The sequence below is a fragment of the Malus sylvestris genome, chromosome 13 (genome assembly GCF_916048215.2).
Source record: "Malus sylvestris chromosome 13, drMalSylv7.2, whole genome shotgun sequence".
In the NCBI taxonomy this organism is placed as follows: Eukaryota; Viridiplantae; Streptophyta; class Magnoliopsida; order Rosales; family Rosaceae; genus Malus; species Malus sylvestris.
Window position 1 is genome coordinate 19,964,403 of NC_062272.1, and position 20,441 is coordinate 19,984,843.

Genomic DNA, 20,441 nt, shown 5'->3' on the forward strand with positions numbered 1-20,441 from the left:
TTGTATACCACATTATATTACTATTAATATTTATATTTTTATAGTTTTGACATTAATTGTTTGATATTTTATGAGATTTATAATCCTATAAATTTAAAATCTCTCATTATAATACTATTAGAAACGGTTACAATAAAAAAATTCAAACATTTTGATTGAATAAATGGATAAAAACTATTTAAAAATAATAAATAATAAATGGCAAAAGAATGTATCCATAGTGTTAGAAAAATTGGTACATTTTATTTAAAAAAGGGAAATTTTATTAAAACTCATTCAACCTCTTTTTACACCCAATTCTAAAAATATTTAATTCAAATTCCTAATTCACCCTTGTATAAAATTGAAAAACAAAAAACAAAATCAAAATGTCTTTTTTACACCCACTATCACTTCCACCTCAAACCCCACCAGAGATTTGCTGGTGATTTTTCAAGACAACTTCTGCCTTCCATGGCAGCTCATTTACCTTTCACAAGATTTGACATCTAACGCCTTCCATCGGGAGAGGATCCTCTCAACCTCACTGATATCAATCTTCTCCTCTTTCTCACTCCTCCTGATCATCTCCTCTCTCTCTTTCTCACTCATCTTGATCATCTCCGCCTCGTCACCTCTCTTCTTTTCTGCACTACTCTCCATAAACTCCTCCTCCAGTTGCACGCACAGCTTCAGCACGCGGTCCTCAACGTGATCCAGCCGCTCGATCAGCGACCCCTTGGCATCGGTCTCCATCATCACGTGCTCAATCGGACGGCAGTGCTTCTCTAGGCTCTCGGAAGAGATCAACTCCGCGGATGAGGGTAATTTCCCTCCCTCGCTCGTGAGGGTCCCGCTCGTCCTCGAGGGTGTGGACATAAGCGAGCTACTCTTGGGCCTATGAGTATGTGAATGTGAATGCGATTGCGAGCGTCGGATTTCCTCCAACTGACCCAAACCCACCGGATCCTCCGGATCCTTCTTCTTTGATCATCTCCCAGATGGTTCACAATGAGTTAAAGACAATGAAGAACTCAAGTCTCTCTCTTTCTACTATCTGCACACATCATCATCTTATGTTCTTTAAATGCTGCAGAAAAAATCAGGAAAAATGTACCACCATCAAAGTTACTGTTAGTATTCACCACCAGTTTGTATGGAAAGATACAAACATGGGAAGCTTGAGAAGAAGCTTGATCACGAAGCCAACTCTGGAGAAGCACGACACCGACTTAGCCTTCAAAGAAGAAGGATCCGGAGGATTCGGTGGGTTTGGTACCGGAGAGGTACCCTTGGTCGTGATTCTCCATGTCACCAACTCTATAACACTCGAAAACTGTGTAGGCCCCGATTTGCTTGGACTTGGATTCTCTGCCCTCCCATTTCGGTGCCCTCCTCGTGCCTTCCTGTTTTGTGTGGTCACAGTTAATCCATGCTAACATTTTATATTGTTTTTTATAAAAATAATAAGACAAAAAAAAATAGTAATATAAAATATTGACGTGGCTTAACCGTGACCACAAAAACAGGAGGGCACGGAGAGGGCACCGAATTGGGAGGGCAGAGAATCCAAGTCCGATTTGCTTTCGGCATTTGTCAGTTAAAGGAAGTCAGCAATAAAGAGGAGGACGCTGACACAAAAAATTTACCCGCATCAGTGAAAACGCCAGAAAGCAGCAGGTGTTGGTGGGGCTGATATGGGTTCATCTCCTTTCAATATATTCTTCTTCTCTCACATTAATTTAGGGGTAAAGTGGAGAGTTTATTGGCAAAAATATTTAAGATGGGTGTGGAAAGAAGTTTTTAGGGTTCAAATAAAATTTCTCTTTAAAAAATTGGTACATTTCACATATAACAAAGTGGTACATTAATAAAGAAGAATGGGTACATTATAAATAAATTAGGGTACAGATAAAAGATTAAAAACTATGAGTACAAATGACTTTTTAAAAAATATAGGCGCTAAAAGAAATTAATACATGGGTACAAAATAAAACTAAAAAGAAAATACTACAAATTTTTTAAAAAAAATTGTTTCAAATTAAAAGTAGGTACAAACTAAAAATATAAATATATGATACAAAGTTTAGGCATAAAACATAAATATACCATATGCAATTTTTCTATCATTGATTAAATATACAATGTCACGTGACGGTATACACATGGGTACAAACACAAATAAAACTTTAAAAATATGGGCACAAAAAGAAACTAATAAATGGGTACAAATTAAAAATGAAAAGAAAATTGGTACAAATTAAAAAATATTTGCAAATTAAAAATAGGTATAAACTAAAAATAAAAATATATGATAAAAATTTAGCCATAAATATAAATATACTAATTGTAACATTTGTAACACTAAAGGAATATATTTAAAAATAAAAAAATATTTTATTATTCAAATAATTAATGATGTTATTAATACCCAAGGACTTTGATCAAAAATTGAAAATGAATAAGATTTTAATCAATGAAGTAACAAAAAGAAGGATATTAACCTAATTTTCCCTTATTTATATGGCCTCCAAATTTGATTATTCGAGATTAACCCAGCATCTTATTTTTGTGAATATTGTAGGTTGGGCTGGACGACCATATGCTGCTCCAAAAATGTTTTCCATGTTTAGAAAGTAATCTCCAGTATTTATTTCTGAGTGGGTATTATTTGTCACTTTCTTGACATTGTCTTTTTTATTTTAATTATGTATTTTTATTTAACAAATAATATTATCCACACTAAGGGGGTGAAGTAGTAGGTTAAGTCTCACAATAATGTGGTTCAAATTCATCTTTGACGAGAATCGAATATAAAACAATTCACTTATAAGTAAAGAAATGCATATTTGTTACTTTTTTAATTGTGTATTTGTTGGAAGAAATGTAATGAATATGGTGCATCTTGTGATTTATATTAGGGGAATATAGATGGTAAAAGTACCTAATAGAAAGAAGTGAAATAAAGGACTGATCACAGTCCCCCCCCATGTCGTGACAAAATAATGCTCCTCCAAAGATGCACCAGTTTGTTAAAACGTACAAATGCTCCTCCAAAGATGCGCCAGTTTCTATTATTTGATCATCTCATAAAACCAAACTAATAAATAGTCAGACAAAGCTTTCGATATGCATTGTAGGCTGATTAACTAGTTAAGGATTAGCAAGTGATACCAAATTTTTTAACCAAACTTGTAAATCAAATGATGTGGTTTCAGATAATTGAATTATAAATTAAATGTCGGTTAACATGTTTATCTCTTATTTGGTGACAATCATTTGATTTGCAAATTTGGTTTCCCTAACATTATCCATTAGTTAAACACCACCTTTTAATTACTACTACGATTTAATGGTATTTCTCTTTACTTGTATATAAGATATCTTAGATTCAAATCTCGTATATTACTAGTTCTATACATATTCTTCCATCCCTTAACGTAAATATATTGTTACTTAAAAATAAAAAATCGATTTAACACCGATATTGTCCTCAAAACGACCCAACAAGTGTGGAGTATATTATACAAAAATCTCTGTGTGAATTCAATGGCCCTGCTAACGTAGAAGCCTAGAAGGAATATTACCAATATACTCCCAAAATTGATGAAGTCCTTGAGGGTGAGATGATTAAAGCAATAAGGAAATGAGGAACGATATATCTTTAATTAGTTGTGGAAGTGCAATCAGAAGATGCAACTTAGGATATATCTTTCCTGCATGCATTAAATTTGAACTCCTTAAAATTGACACCATTCTAAATTTTACGTACCTTTTCTTTGTTCTTACTTCTTACACATGAAAAATCCAATTTCTCATGTCAATTCATCAAATTATCTGCAGAAATTATAGATGGAGGAAGTTGAAGAGGAAGTCGAAAGGACATGTACAAATGAATAAGCGTAGTGTTATTCACACACACACCCTTTTTGTTTAATACATCATTGTTAATTTTTGTCCGTTGATTTTCTTTAATTCATTCAATCTAACGATCAAAAATAAAAAGGGTGTGTGGATAGCACCACCCAATGAATAATGAGACACAAATTATCCTCAAATTGGTTGTGTTTAGAGGATAAACATGACTACATAAAACTAGTGGGAATGAAATAACATGAAATCAGAACTCAGAAGACTGATATGGGCCTCTTTAAGGCCTGGGCCAGAATCCAATGACCTCAATAGCCACATGACACTCTTGAAGAGTTTACTGTGTTTCCACAAAATCAATCAGATTTAGTTTTAAAATCTTTAAAATTATTGGTGTTTATGATGAATCCAAGTGGCGTTATAAGATCAGATTAGTGGGACTCATTTGTGTACCACATTATCGCACTGAAATAAAATTTGACGGAACTGGACAACAAGAAAGACATTGATTTGCGGCACACCGACATTCATATTCAAAGATGACAGTGATCAATTTTCTAATTAATGGACCATTTCAAAAAGGTAGGTTAATTTCAAAGATTGATAAAACTTTTTTTTTTTTTCTGTCAATTTCTTCTTGCAATAATCTTCTTTAAACCATTTCAACCCATATTTTCTAACCATGGTGTCGGGGGACTTTTAGCCGAACTAAAAATGGGCATTGACGACTACGTTTTTTACTTCCCCTAGTCTGTTTGAACACCAAGTGTCAGGATGCCTCAATAGAATTAGCGTGTCTTAGGAAGTATCTCGGTTGGATTAATGGCTCAAAGACAACATGATTAAGAAAATAATGGCTTGCTTGAGTAAGACATGTTGTGGAAGCTAAAAGTTTACCAATTTAACACGAGATATAACTTTGCGTGGTTGCATGGTGTTCTAGGTTTGATAATTTGGATTTACTAGGGTTCTAAGAGAGCTCCTGTTGGCTATGGAAGACCAAGGGAAACAGGGAGGAATCCCTAAGGTTGTAAGAAAATTGTCATCTCTAAGATTCAAGTTTGTTTGACCTCCCTTTCTGTAGGTGAAAAGTTATGTTTTGTAGGCGAAGGGCATCTCCCGTTATAGCTAAGTCTTCCTTCTCCTTTTTCCTAGCACAACTGCGCACTTCACTCTTGGTGTGAGACAGCTAAGCATCGTTGTTCTCATGAAGACTATGGCGCTTGTTCTTCCCAGAGTGCTCCTTCCCAAGTCAACTTCAACACGCGTCAATTCTGGCAACACATCTCCTGACTTTCGCTCATCGTTCTCCTTTGTGAGTTAGGAAGAGAAAGTCCACCTCTTTCTTCATTAAATTGTTGGGTCTTCACATGAACTTAAGGCCTTGAGTCTGTTTCTTTTCTAATTGGATTGGTTAGCTTGCTAGGGAAAAAGGGACTAGGTTTGTTCTCTCTCAAACTCACCTATGTGAAACTTAAAGATTGTGGGCTGGGATCTTTAGGTTCCCAAGCAGCCCAAAATCTTCCATGATTCGTGTAGGCCAGATAAACTCCAAACCATCCACACCAGGATTCACTTGGTAAGCCCCAGTACGTGGCTTGGCTTATTTTAGCATGACTAGTAGTCAACTTCATAAGGCATGGCATGGTAAATATGCATGGATTTGCATGAAAATTGCTTGATTTATACAAGCGTCTGATAGTGTGGCATGATTGTAAATATTTTCCCTTCTCGATTTCGTTCCTTTGCATGTGTTTAAGCTTTAATTGGGGTATTTAGGACAATTGGGCCTCAATACTTGATTGGGTTTGCATGTGACTTTTTCGAGCCCTAACACATGGCTAGGTGCTAAATAACTTTAAAACACCCCCACCCATGCTTTCTAGCCTCGACAACTTCAACCCTAGCTCGAGCTCCAGCAATTCTAGCCCAACCCAAGCCTGAGTTGCTTGACATTAGCCACAAGCATATCTTTTTTTTTTTTTTACATCGAGCATTTTCGCCAGACAAGCCAGAAAGAAGAGTGCGCCAACAGAAAATCAGGCATGGGGGCCACCTCCAACGGTCATTAATTGCTCTCCTACGCCTCTTTGCCACTTGGTGCACTCCTGGCCTTTCAATTCCAAATAGTAACTCCAATTCACAGTCACAATTTTTTCAAAAATAAGAATTCATTAAAAACTCGAAAATAAAAATAAAAATCCAACAGCTATTTCCCATTTTTTCCTATAAATATCAATCATATTCTTCACTCTCTACACCAGAAACATTATTTACCACAAATAATACTATACACCAAAAGTAAAATATGAACATGTGGAATAATCATATTAAAATATTTTAAATTAATCTCATACATTAATTATCATTAAATAATTGAATCATACATAAAACAATAAAATAAAAAGAACAGTCATTGTGAATAGTAGGAGGAGAATTATTTTTTAGAAACTATGGCAGTTCATTATTCACATGAGGAGTAACTCCCCCAACTCCACTCTTAACCTCAAACAAACCCTTCAAAATATGTAGAAATGCTCTTACAGGATTGGGGTCCTCCAATTTTCCAAAGCCTTTAACAACCCTTATATTTCAAATCTTTGAAAATTTTAAATTTATTTAATATGGTTCAATTCATGAGTACCACAAAGAACAAATAAAATAAATTTGTATATGCCCTAAAACAAAAAGGTATTAATTTATGAATGAGGATCCTTTTTGTGAGGATTCCGGAAATCCTTAAAACGTGTATGTTTATCATATATCATGCGGTCAGTTTTCGTCAGATACTATTCATGTTTAATTTTAAATAAAAATATTTAAAATAATTTCTAACCGCATAATGTACGATGAATGGACACGATTTGAAGATTCCCAAAATTCTTACAAAATGAACCCGGAGAGGATTCTTATTCTTATTTATGACCTTTTAGAGCTACCTACCCTATTTGACCTTGACGGTTGACGAATTTGTTAATACTTTGGACCTTGCAATTAAAGTCTCATTTGGAAAAACTTTTTTTTTTTAATATTTTTGAATTTTCAAGACACTTGAAGTATGTTTTTTTTGCTAAAAAACACAAGTTATGTGTTTTTTCATAAAGTAATTGAAGTGATTTTCCAACATTAATTTGCACTTTATTAAGAAGGAAACTTTAACGAAAAACCACATTTTTACACTAAAAAGTCAATCATGGTACTATTCACTTTACCCTTTATTTTATTCTTATCATTAAAACTCAAAGTTTTTAAGCTCTTTTCATTAATTTTCCTTATTAAGAATTGATTCTTAAAATATCTTTACAAAAAAATATTTTGAATCATTTTAAAACATATCTAGACAAGCTTTAAGCTAAGAGCGTGAATATCTAAATATTTTTTGCATTTGGATAGTCACGTCTATCAAATCAGAAAGCACTCCTTTAATAAATAAATAAATAAAATGTCAGAAAGCTATCAAGGATCATCCGCAAATCCAAACGTGAAATTTACGTTGTTCTAACTTCTTCTTTTTTTAAATACAAGGAAATTGACTACAGCTTGAAGGTTTTTTCCTGAAAATACCAAATCAAATTGAAGGTTTTTTCCTGAAAATACCAAATCAAATTGAAAAAAATTCGGTACTATACCGAAAAAATTTCAAACAGATAATTCATAAATTTTCGAGACTTCATACGTAACCGATTTCAAACTTTTCGATATGGGAATTGAGATTACATATTCAATGGTCGGAAATCCCGAACCGAAATATATACATACATACGTATATATATATATATGTATATAAGCAGTTTGATAGTAGACTATATTAAAAATGAAAGTATGAAATTAAGTAATTTGCAACTTTGGAATGTCAATTTGACTTGGTATGAATGAATCAATATTTCAATTGGTATGAAATTTTAAATTGGCATGAGGTAAAAATCCTACATTTCAATTAGTGGGCAACAAAATTTCAGGCCAAAAGCCCAAATTTTAGCTCACAACCTAAAGATCTCAAATTTCAGCTCAAAAGTCCAAAATTCAAAATCCAATCTCATCCATCCCGAAATACCAAAAACATTTCAGAAATTCCGAAAATTGGGAATACCAAAATTTCAATTTGAAATTGGTCTTCAAATTCCCGTCCTATAATTTTCGGTTTGAGATTCGGGATACCATTTTTTGTTTGGGATCATGTACCGAGCCACCCCTAAAGTTGACTAAGCCACATGGCAGATAGTTATAAAAATTTGATATCAAATTGTTATTTACAGTAGTTGAACTTAACTTTTTATTTAAGGAGGGAATTGGTGTTGTATTGTATATAGAGTTAAAGGAACAATTTCCACTTAGTACTATGATATAGTAGTATTCTTCTTCACTTGTAAGTAAGATGTCTTAAATTTGATTCTCGCCAAAGGCGAATTTGAACCACATTACTGCTAGCTCATTGTGAGATATACCCCTCTCCTCCAACGCCTTATTATAAATAATATCGTTTGTTAAAAAAAAAATTGATTTAAACAGTAGTGTGCCAAAGAGGAGTGTACGAAAACCATTTCTCTTGAAGAAAAACTTTGGGTTTTCCTCCTTGTAAAATTGATTTATATTAAGAATGTAGATTGGGGTGCCCCCAATGTATTAAAACTCTAGCTCTGCCCCTGATTTAATTCAACTCATTTGCATCAAATATTTTAACACTGCAATTTAGTGATGGTTTTCTTTATTATATTAAAGTTAAGCTTAATTACATCCATACCCACTGAATCTCAACTAGAGTTTTACTTAACCTCATAGGGTGCGTTTGTTGTACGGACTGTCTCGGACTGGACTAGCTGCAGGGACTAAGCTGGACTGGCTTAGACTAGACTAAGCTGGACTAGCTTAGTGAAGCGTTTGTTGCAGTGTCGGACTAAGAAGCAGGATAATGAAAACAATACTGTTCACCAGATTTGTGTTTGCTTAGACTAGCACTACATTTGTTTTATTTTCATAGTTCCAATTACATGTGCCCAACGCCAAAATTTTTCCATGGTGTAATATCAGTTTTTTTTTAATTCACTTTTAAATTATAAAAAAAATAACTATTATATTTATAAAAATATCTTCTTCATTAGTTATTTTTTAATATCTTCTGCAGCTTGCCCTACTCTTTTCTGGAAAGAGCTTCCCCTTTCTTCTCCTCACGACCGCTTCCCCTTTCCTCTTTCTCACAACTTTGCAGACGACACACCTCTCCCTCTTCACTTTTTCTCACATCTTCATTTCCTCTTTCTCCCTCTTAGTGCAGAGGTATCGATGCTCATCCCACTCGTCGTCGACAAAAACTCCCCTTCTCACAGCTAAGCAAAACGAACAAATCACAAAATCAACAGATCCCATGGCGCGACTTGGATTTTGGTGGTACTGGAACAACTAATGTGCAGCTGATGGAACGATAGAAGCACAACGATTTTGTAATTTTATTTTTATTTTTTGTTTCGAATTCTTGGTTGGATTTTTGAAAATGGGTTTGAAATTCTGGATTGTTTCGAATTTTGGGTCAAATTCTGGGTTTCAGATTGCGCTATCTGGTTTTGAAAATGGTTTAGCAAGTGAGGAAGAAGAAGATGGGACGGGCGAAGCGGGGAGAGACGAAGCGAAGCTCATTGGTCTTAGCAGTCCGCCCAAAATTGGGGGGTCTCGCTAAGACCCTTTAGCGAACCCGTTAATCCATGCGAGTCCCACTTTGTCCCATTAAAGTTAGTCCCTGCTGGAACCAAACACAGACTTACACAAAAACTTAATCTAATTCAGTCTAGTGAAACCTAAAGAGGGCAAACAAACACACCCATAAAGTTTTATTGTGTCTCACTTTGCCCCATAGTTTAATAAATCCGTCAAACTGTTTACATGCGACAAATGAGACCCATCATTGACAAGAACTGTGTCACATAATTGCCATGTGGTTGAAAAATTAATAAAAAAACAATTTTAATTCAAGATTCTCTTTTTAAAAATAAGAAAACTAAAACACTAACCAAAGTTTTTGGACAGATGGGGCTCATTAACAACAATAGTCTTAGGATAATGTTATCCATACACTATTTTTATTTCTCACGCATTCTTCTTAATTTCTCTGTTGTCATATTGAATGAATTGAATAAGATCAAAGACAAAAAAATTAACAAATATGTACAAGATTAGGATAATGTTATCCATACACTATTTTTATTTCTCACGCATTCTTCTTAATTTCTCTATTGTCATATTGAATGAATTGAATAAGATCAAAGACAAAAAAATTAACAAATATGTACGAGATTTTAAAATGGGTGTGTGTATTGTATTTTTCTAGTCTTATTAGTTTTACATACACCCGTTATGTTTAAAAGATTGACAAAATTTGCATTTCAATGGGTTTTTAGAGAAAGATGAGTTTCAAGAATGTTTTTGTAAATAAGCCTTAAAATTATCAAATAAATTTAGGGTAAATTACATAGTAACCCCTCAGGTTTAAAGTCTATTACAACCTCATACAACATATTTAAAACATTTCACTTTCATACCTCACGTACTATTTTATTTTAAAATAATATCTCCGTTAGATTTTTCATCAATTGATTTGTTAAGCGCTGACATGGCTGCCAAATGTGTGCCACGTGACAAAAATAATAATTTTTTTAAACCTGAATCTTCTAAAAAAAATTAAAAAATTAAAAAATTAAAAATAAATAAATAAAAAGCTGAAAGAAAACCCCCACCCCTGTGAACCCCCCAAACCAAAAACCCAGAAAGAACGCGCTCCCCGCCCCCCTCCCCCCCCCCACCCCCTGGGAACCCTCCCCCACGAACCCCCAAAGCAGAAACCCAAAAAGAAACCCCCCCCCCCCCCGGAGACCCTCCCTCCCCCACGACTCACCTCACCCAAAAACGCACATCCCTCCTTCCACACCCGCCCTCGCACCCACCCTCTTCCCTCCTCTACACATCCCCACTCCTTAAATCCACACCCATTCCTCCCACCTCACGAACCCGGCGATGGCGGCGTAGGCGGGATCTGGGTTTTTTTTTTTCTGGGTTGCAGGTAAGGGGTTAGGGAAGAAGATGAAGATGGGGGAGAAGAGAGGGGAAGAAGAGGGGGGAAAGACAAACTGAGGGGTTTTTTTCTTTTTTTTCTTTCTGGGTTGCAAGGGGAAGAAGATGAAAATGGGAGAGAAGAGAGGAGGAGGAGGAGGGGGGAAAAGGTTTTTGGGTTTGGGGGTTGCGGGGAGAAGAGAGGAGGAAGAGGGGGATAAGGTTTCAATTTTTTTTTTTAAACTTAGAAGATTTAGGTTTTTTTTTTAAATTAAAAAATTATTATTTTTGCCACGTGGCACACATTTGGCAGCCGCGTCAGCGCTTAACGGATCAATGAATGGAAAATCTAACGGATGTATTATTTTGAAATAAAATAGTACGTGGGGTATGAAAGTTAAATGTTTTAAAAATGTTGTATGAGGTTGTAATAGACCTCAAATCTGAGGGGTTACTATATAATTTACCCATAAATTTACAAAAGACTAACTGGTTAAGACTTAAAAGAGTATTCACTATTGCAAGAGACCTTCGATTACAATGATGAAGAGAAGTGTTGTTCGTATACCATCACGTGAATTTAAACTCCATCAACTCTCTATTCTAACAAATTTATCATTTGACCAAAAAAAAAAAAAAAAAAAAAAAAGAGTATCCACTATTTCGACCAAAAGTTTCAAGTTCTATCTCTCAAACCCCAACCAAAGGTTGTTGTATTAAAAAATTATGACCAAAGGTTTCTAGTTTGATTCTCAACAACCCATTCCAATATTGCTGTATAAAAAAAGTTAAAAGGAACAAATTCTTAAAAAAATATTCCAAAAAAAAATTGTAGGGTAGTGGTATTCATATAACTATTTTTACTTTTCACATGTTTATCTTAATTTTCGACAGTCAAATCAAATAAATTAAAAATAGTTAATGACAAAAAATTAACAAAATAGTGTGAGATGTAAAAGTAAGAGTGAATGACACTTTCTAAATGTAAATTTACCTTGATCTTTTCCTGACAAATGTTATTATAAGGTAACGGTCTTCCTTGTTATGGTGGAAGCATGGTAAGGTAGAGTCGTCTTGTTTGATCACACTGCTTTCGCACACCACCTACCAAACCCCAATTTGTCGTTAACGAAGAAAAGGAATTTATTAAAATTGAGAATTATAAAACCCCATTTCAACTTTTCAGATCTTTTGAATCTTTATAAGACTCAATGAAACACCCTCCATTGAGATTAAAAAAAAACAGAGCGGGAGAGAGAGCTTTGGAGTCATCATGTCTGAAATAGTCAGCGAGGCTTGGAGAAAATATCTCATACAGCTTCAATCCCACCCTCTCAGAACTAAGGTTTGTTTCAATGTTTGATTCAGACCCAGTTTTTCTAATCCCAAAATGAGTTGTTTGAACCAAGTTTTTAATATATATACATATATATGTATATATTTTATTGGTATGTAAAAGATTAATGCTTGTTTTTTTTATCTGATTTGAATTGTTGGGTTACTAGGCAATTACATCAGGAGTTTTAGCTGGGTGCAGTGATGCAATAGCCCAGAAGATTTCTGGAATCAAAAAGCTTCAACTGAGAAGACTGCTTCTTATAATGGTATGCATGCCCATTTGGATCATTGTTTGTAATTTTGAGTGTAATTTTATTTTTAATAAATCACTAGTTGGGTTGTATTAGATTGTCAACTTTGGTTTTTTCTCATAAAAAATTCTAAAAATTTGTTTGGCTGCTGAGAAAATGGAGAACAAGACAATAAGGAGATAAGTTTGTCTTCTTGTTTCATATGTCGTTTTGGTTTCTCAGTTTTGACTTTTCTCCAATTAGACTGATATGTTAATCAGGTAATATATACGATTTTGTTCTATGACCATGTATATCGTGTTGGAATCTGAATCTTAAATTCGTTTTCAGCTGTATGGTTTCGCATATGCGGGACCATTTGGGCACTTCCTCCACAAATTGATGGATATAATATTTAAGGGAAAGAAGGACAACAAAACGATCGCAAAGAAGGTGAACTTGTTTCTGTGAAGTCGAAGTTGTGCTTCCATTTTGAGTTAAATAAGTGCTGAAAGCTTACATGAAATTTTTGAGCCGACTATTGATGAATGGAAATGTCAATTATTAGGTTTTGGTGGAACAATTAACTTCGTCTCCTTGGAACAACATGGTTTTCATGACGTACTATGGCTTGGTTATTGAAGGTATGCGCATATCTTTGGTATACGCTTAAAGGATCCATCTCATATCGTAATTGATATCTGGTTTGCATTAGTATTTAACACCATTTTGTATTTAGTTACAGTAGTATGACGGCTTGGTGGGACTTGATTTGTCTTTTCTTTTTCTTTCATGTTTGTTCTTGCTTTGTTTGGCTGCACGGAGGGCAAAAGGATGTCCTCTGTGTAAGAGCAACCATGTAAGCTCTATAATAAACTAACCAAGAACATAAGATTTAACCAACTAAATCACAATCATCACTCCAAATATATTCTGTATATGCAAATACTGAAGTAATATCTGCAACACATACCTGCAAACTGTTTGCCAAAGTCTTTCCCGTGTGTTCTATCATAATAGTCCTTCATAGTTTGTTGTATGATCTCCCTATCCCACACATGGTGAAGATTGGATTTGTGTCTGTACCAACGCAAGGCTATTGAGTTTCCTCCCTCATCTGATAGAACCCGACATGCATTGGCTGATGAATATCTCCCACAGCAACACACATGTTCTTCACGGCATTGATCATAGGAAAGAATAGTGCTAGACACCATATCATAACTATGTTCAACAAATTAGGATTAAGAGCCATTAGAGAAATCTACACACAACCTTCTCCTCTCTGCAAAACTCAATGCACTCCAAGTTATAGGTAATTGGAACAATAAGAGCATGCTTTTGTGAGAGCAGGGGCTTGTGGTTTTATACTACAAGACCTGGATCGCCCTATAACAATCCCACAAGAAATACAAGACTGCATTCCTTATATCAATGAGTCCTATAAACGAGCAAACACAAGAGTCCTCAATATACCAATATGATTGGATTAACTCTTGTCAACATGATTTAGACTTCTTCATAATATCAATTATCCCAAGACTTGTAAGAATCATACTCATACTCTTACACTCTGTGCGCACTATACATCCAGTCTTTGCGTAGGATACATCAATTCACAGTTTTGTGGTTTTAGAGAACTTTAATTGTTTGATGTTGTTTGTGCATTTATTGTGGTGTAATTGAGTAAAGAGGGAGCGGGGTGGGGGAATCTAAAGCACTAGGTCTTACACAGTATAATTTATCAGATAAACAGAATTTTTGTATTGTTTCCGATTTTTTTAAAGTGCTAAAATTCCCCAGCCGGATTCATTTTAGGAAATCCTGCCTCGGAACAAGCACGAGTTTCTCCATATTTATGAGTTGTTTTCCTGTCCTTCCTCCCAGAATGGTGTGACACTTATAACTTCAGTGTCCTTTTGAAGAGCAGAGCTGTGATGTTTGCTTGAAAATTCTCCAAAGAAATGTGCATTTATCTTCAGAAGTGTGTTCTGAATAAATGCTCAGGCCAAACTGATACTGAAAAAATAATAATGAGTGTTAATGCTGAAGCTGAATTTATTTTATTCTGAATATTGTTTCCTGGTCGATATGACTTTTACACTTACGTATCAATAAATTCATGCTTAACCCTAGACATTACCTCGCTCCTTTGACTTGTTCCTGTTTTACTTTCAATGGTCTCAGCCATGTTTTGATTTACATCTTTGAAAGCTTGGCGATTTTGTTGCGTAGCGCAGGCATATCTGTGAATTTAGAAACATTATACTAGGAATGATGCAGTGCTTACTTTTCATTCTGGTATTGCAGGAAGACCATGGAATTTAGTCAGGAGCAAAGTTCGAAAGGACTATCCTTCTATCCAATTGACCGCATGGAAGGTATGAAATAATAACTTACTGTTGTTGTTTTATAATCAAGGTATAATTGTGAAACAATGAATTGACGATGCTGAAATTATGATGGTTGCAGTTTTGGCCTATTGTTGGTTGGGTGAATTACCAATATATGCCTCTGCAGTTTCGTGTCTTGTTTCACAGCTTTGTTGCCTCATGCTGGTACGCTGCTCTCTTCGATTGCCTCATTAAAATACCTCTCGTTGTCATACATCATAACCATCATTTGAATTAAAAAAAATAAAATAATTTGTGCATTTAAATTATAACTGCTTGTGTCCTTACAATTTAAAAATTGCTTGGAAAATTTCTCACTCTTAGATTTGTTAATTTCAGGGCAATCTTTCTTAATCTGAAGGCTAGATCGGCGGTAATCAAGCAGGCATAGAAAACATAATCGCTTTGATTCGAAATTTGACTCTTGTATTGTGAAAATGGTTTCCTCAATTATTATCCTTTGTATAAGTGGCTAGCTGCATTAGTACTGTAAAACTTCACTTTCTGAAGGTCACACTGTTTCAGATGATTTTGAAACAAAATTATTTTCTGATTATTGTATTCCAAAATCTGCAATTCCGCATGATCGTCAGTTAACAAACAATTTTTATGTTGAAACAAATATTTTTAATGTATGTACGGCTGAGAGTTCAAAAGCGCGTGCTAAGAGACTAGTACACGCAAGTTTGAGCATGGACAAAACACCTTTAGTGCATTTTACAAGATCAAAAAAAGTTTCAGCACTCGTTGGCTTGAATACTAAACCTTGGATTTACAGTCCTTCCCTGCCTCCATATTTGAGGGAAGATCATCAACCCTTCTGTGTCTGTCTGTGACTTCAAACACCGATTGAAGACAAAACGTCGTAGCAAACGCGAACAAAAAGATGGCCAGAATCAAACGAACAAAGGCGAAGTAAGGAGGCGACGCTGATAATAATTTGTGAGCTTGGTTATTAATCATAATCCCAACTAAATAAAATGCTAAGCACGTAGAACCTGGGAAGAGAATTTAGACCGAAATTCCCCAAGCTTGAGTCACAGTCAACCAATTTTCCTTTTGCTTCTCTATATCCATCATGCATTCAGCTCTGCTAATGAAAGCAACATTATTCAACTTTGGGAGTTGGACTAAATCCAGATTTGCATTAAGACAAGTGCATGGATCAGAGTAGCGTGTTTCACCCTCTGCACTCAACTTTAAATCCTCATTCGTGTAGTTTAATGTATTTAGTGCAATTACCTTATTGTTTGTTAAAGAAAAAAGGTAGCACCAAGGCGGAGGCACTAATAGGCCAGTATAGGCCAATGCCTACCCTCACTCTTTTAACCATTCTTAATATTTAGTATTATATATATATATATATATATATATATTAAACTTAGTAGTATACTTCTTTTAGTTTTTACTAATCTCTTAAATTCTAATCACCAATAATTAAAATAGGGTGAACTATCAATTTAGTCCCTTAATTATTACTTGAGTGAAAATTAGGTCCTTAAACCCTTTTTTTTTTTGGAAAAATCAGTCCTCAAACTAATAAAATTTGCCAATTACATCCCTAATATTACATTCGAAACTATTCTATTCAATTTTTCGTCAATTTAGGTCGCGTGACTTGCATGTGATACACTCTTAAAATTTCCAACACTCATCTTAAAACTAAATTTAACATTCTATTTTATAAATAACTTTTAAAATTTAAAATCTAAAGTCTAGTTTAGTTTTATAAAAAAAATATTGCCAACCGAATAATAATAAACTTTGTTCAACAAAAAAAATAATAATATTAATAAACTTTGAGCTTTTCTCGTCCCTTTCTTGAAATTTCATATATTTCATCCTCCAAATTCCCAACCCACAATAATATTAAAGTTTGTAAATCTCTATGTTCTCTTTGCATTTTTACTAAAATTTTTAAATATTTCTTTCTCCAAATTCCCAATCCATTCTTCACATTTTTTGTTCGAAAATTCTCAAATTATTCTATATTAACTTGGTCGATGCTATAGAAACCATCTCCTTGAGCCATATCTTGAGACCACGTGATAATATAGTTGTTAATGGTTGAACTAGTTCTTTAAATCATTAAAGAAGAAATCTAATCATCAACCATCATATCATGTGGTCTCCAAAATATGGTCTAAAAACATGGTATTCCTAGCATTTTTCATTGATTTTATTCTTTTTTATTTTGATTAACTACTCTTTATACTGACTTGATATTGGAAGGTTAATTTCAACGTGAAAAAGAATTTAGCACCTCAAAAAAATTAATTAGCTCAAACTCCAAGCATGTATTATACTTTCTTGTAAATATTATCTTTTTTTTTTTAACAATTACATGTGGCCCCTCCTAAAGTAAAATTCTGGCTCCGCCACTGCACTTTAGTAAATTAAAGAACCAATGACACACCCCGATCCGAAATGTCAACTAAGACTTCGAATCGAGCTATGATGGCCGACACCTAGAAGGTGATGAAGCCATAAAGTGTAGTGATGTAGAAAATGTGAATAAATTTAAACCTAAAAGTGCCTAAATACGAGAGTGCGCTGTGAGCGGGAATGAACCTAATTCAAACGTGATGACAGAGCATAAGTATAATACAGTAAAATAGGATGAGAATTATACCATCAATGATAATCATCTATCCCAAGATTTGCCAATAATCCTCGTCGATACAAAAACTCTGCTACTAACACCTGGAGGGGCGAAAAACAAGGGTGAGTGGACCTGAAAATAAAGTTTAATAAAAGCCTTTTGAAAATGTTATAACCTCTCGCCGTAAAACCTGTATAGTTTCCAGAAAATACTACTGCGTAGGTATGAAAACCAACGCACAAGAGCAACAAAAACCGAAGTATGCCATGTCATAATATCTCAGCAATAATAAATGTAAGCCAGGTGCTCTAAATGCATAAATGCATAGCAATATGCAATGCAACAAGACCAATCACATGATAACTCACCTGAATCTTACCTGAGCCTCCACAGCATCAAATAGTATAATTCACAATTCATACTAATGCAACAATATAGTAATGAGTGGTATAGACATAGCATACAAGGCATAAATTCATTTAAAAACGTTTTCTGGAAATTGTAAAGCATATATATATGTAGAAAACAATTGCCCACTCACCTGAGGTTCGAGCTACAACTCCCTAGCATGAATATCGAGGCATCACGAACGATAGTCGCCGAGAACAAATATTCAGTCACGTCTCAGAATTCTTATCGATAGAACACTTAACTTACACAAAACACATCCCCAAGGACGTTCTAAAATGATTTGAGACCCATTAACCAAAAGTCAGTCGTCGGTCAAAGATCGACGGTAGAGTCCACAACCCTACGTAACTCGATCCTGAAGATCCGCATCACAGATTTCGGATCCGTAACTTCCACAGATCCAAAATATGCTTCTAAAACATCATACTAAAGTTTCATGACAATCCGACGGTTGGATCTCCGCCAATTGCAAGTGCAAGTGGCGGTTAACATTTTATTTTATGAACTTACAAATCCAATCCGGAAAGATCCGTACATTGGATTCCCAATCCGTAAGTTCTATGATCCTCATATATTACATACTACAACGTAATAAAGTTTGGTGACGATCCAACGGTCGGATCGTCAATTGCTATAATAATCAAGTGGCGGATCCTATCAAAACTATGCTCAAATGATGAAATTTCATCAATCTAACTTCACCTATGGAATTGGGGTATCAAACTTAGCTTAGGAAGGTCAGGGGATGACTCGGCCCATGCGCCGCCGTACACGGCGGTCGGCTGTCCTGACTCGCCCGAAAAATTAACTATTTCTAAAAATTCTCAAACTTCACAGAAATGAAGATCTCAGTGAGTAGAGCAAGTTTTATACCTGTGATGAAGTCCAATTTGGCCTGGAACAGCCTTAATTCACCACGAACCCGCTGGAACCCTAAAAAAGAGTGCTTCGATTTGGCTTCCATACAAGCTCCGACGCCTCCACCACTGCTTGGGCTTTGTTCCTGGGGTTGAAAGGAGCCTATTGGTGGTGGTGGTTGTCAGGGTTACCTGCAGGAATGGTGGATTGCCGTCGGGGAACCATACGCATCCACTGGTGCAATTCTTCATAATTTCGAGCCCAATCTCATCTAATTTGGCGTGGAAATGGTAGAATGGAGGTCGGGGTTGTATGTGTAGGTAGTAATTGGGTGGAATTAGTTGGAAAAATTGACGAAAATCGTCGGAATTAGGAACCCAGAACCGGGTCTGTCGTGGGTCGCAACCAGGTCTTTTTTGGGATCCCGGTTGGCTGCTTCTCCCCCTTCCTCCTTTCCCTTCCTTTCCTCCCCTCCCATTGGTTCTATCCCTTTTCTCCATTTCATAATTGGTCCAGTTCCCCCCTTCCTTTCTCTCCTTTATCTTCAATCTCCACCATCCATCTTTTCTTTCCTTTAATTTGGGCCACACACTTGGCTTTCCTAATTTTGCTCCAAAAATCTGGAGCATTCCAGAAAATAATAAATTTACAATTTTGCCCTCGACTTCATTTGTTAATAATTCATTCGTTATAACTCCAAATTACATTCCGATTGAGCCCACGCGTTCGTAGCGACGAGTACTACGAGGATATGCCAAGAAAATGGATCTTACGTGACTCAACAAGACGGTCAACAAAAGTCAATGCATTTGCCTCGAAGTGCAGTTTCGAAATTTCACATTTTAAAATTATAAAAACCGTAATTTTTTGGGACGGGTTGTTACAACCAAGGAGTAAAATATATTCATTCCTTAGAAGTCCTAAATCAGACATGCTGACATGAAAACTCAAAAAATAAAATAGAGTTAGATTTCGATGTCTAAATAGGTTGAAGGTAGATTTCCATGACCGTCATAATATTTTCCTTTAAATTTCTTTCTCGGCTTTCAACATCATATTTTGGGCATGGTTTGATGGGTGATAGAGTCGTTTTAGACTCTTAATTATTTAGACTTAGATATGTAAAGGAGGGTGCTATTCACACCCCTTTTTATCTCTTACAAACCTTTGTTGATTTTTTTTCGTTGATTTTTTTTCAATGGGAAATTTTATTTGAACCCGTACAACCTCTTTCTACAACCAAGTTAAACTTTAATTTTATTTTTTACTCTATTGCATAATTATCATCAAGTACGAAATGAACTTAACAATAAAAATAAAACTTATCAATAAACTGACACTCTATAATTAAACCCTACCGTCACCCCTTCTTTCATCCAAATTAATAATCCATGTAATGGTTTCATCCGGTTCTTTCGATGCAGTACCAAGGGTGAGACAGGATTCATTCAAGGCATGAAACTGGAAATCATCGAAACATCATCTTCTTCTAGTAAGGATAGAGGGGTACATTTCCCTTGTCAATTGGATAAGATTGTGTCAACCTCACGCAAGTTAGTGTTGATCAACCGCACAGGGCATTCGAAATCTGCCCTAGTCTTCAAGGTCTGAAGCTGTGAAAAATGATTCTTGATTAAACCCTGCAGAAAGATATGAACACACATTAAATCAAATAAGCACTCTTCCAAACATTACTAAAATCAAGTAAATCTGTTGTATCCC

General features: G+C 35.2%; 2 protein-coding genes across 2 annotated transcripts; one reads left to right on the top strand and one right to left on the bottom strand.

The window, feature by feature from the left end:
* Positions 1-404: 404 nt before the first annotated feature.
* On the bottom strand, positions 405-886 carry LOC126597393 (uncharacterized). The gene has a single exon (XM_050264189.1). The coding sequence runs from the start codon at positions 856-858 to the stop codon at positions 466-468; it is 393 nt and encodes a 130-aa protein (XP_050120146.1). The 5' UTR covers positions 859-886; the 3' UTR covers positions 405-465.
* Positions 887-12,064: 11,178 nt separating this feature from the next.
* LOC126594765 (peroxisomal membrane protein PMP22) lies at positions 12,065-15,404 on the top strand. The gene is made up of 7 exons (XM_050261022.1): positions 12,065-12,232; positions 12,393-12,491; positions 12,807-12,908; positions 13,024-13,099; positions 14,766-14,836; positions 14,928-15,013; positions 15,188-15,404. Exons 1-7 carry the CDS (start codon positions 12,161-12,163, stop codon positions 15,237-15,239), a joined length of 558 nt encoding a protein of 185 aa, XP_050116979.1. The 5' UTR covers positions 12,065-12,160; the 3' UTR covers positions 15,240-15,404.
* Positions 15,405-20,441: the final 5,037 nt, after the last annotated feature.

Coding starts and splice junctions, on each gene's coding strand:
- LOC126597393 (XM_050264189.1), bottom strand. CDS start 858: ATGTCCACACCCTCGAGGACGAGCGGGACCCTCACGAGCGAGGGAGGG.
- LOC126594765 (XM_050261022.1), top strand. CDS start 12,161: ATGTCTGAAATAGTCAGCGAGGCTTGGAGAAAATATCTCATACAGCTT. Junction 12,909..13,023: donor ACAAAACGATCGCAAAGAAG/GTGAACTTGTTT, acceptor GTCAATTATTAG/GTTTTGGTGGAACAATTAAC. Junction 14,837..14,927: donor TCCAATTGACCGCATGGAAG/GTATGAAATAAT, acceptor TGATGGTTGCAG/TTTTGGCCTATTGTTGGTTG.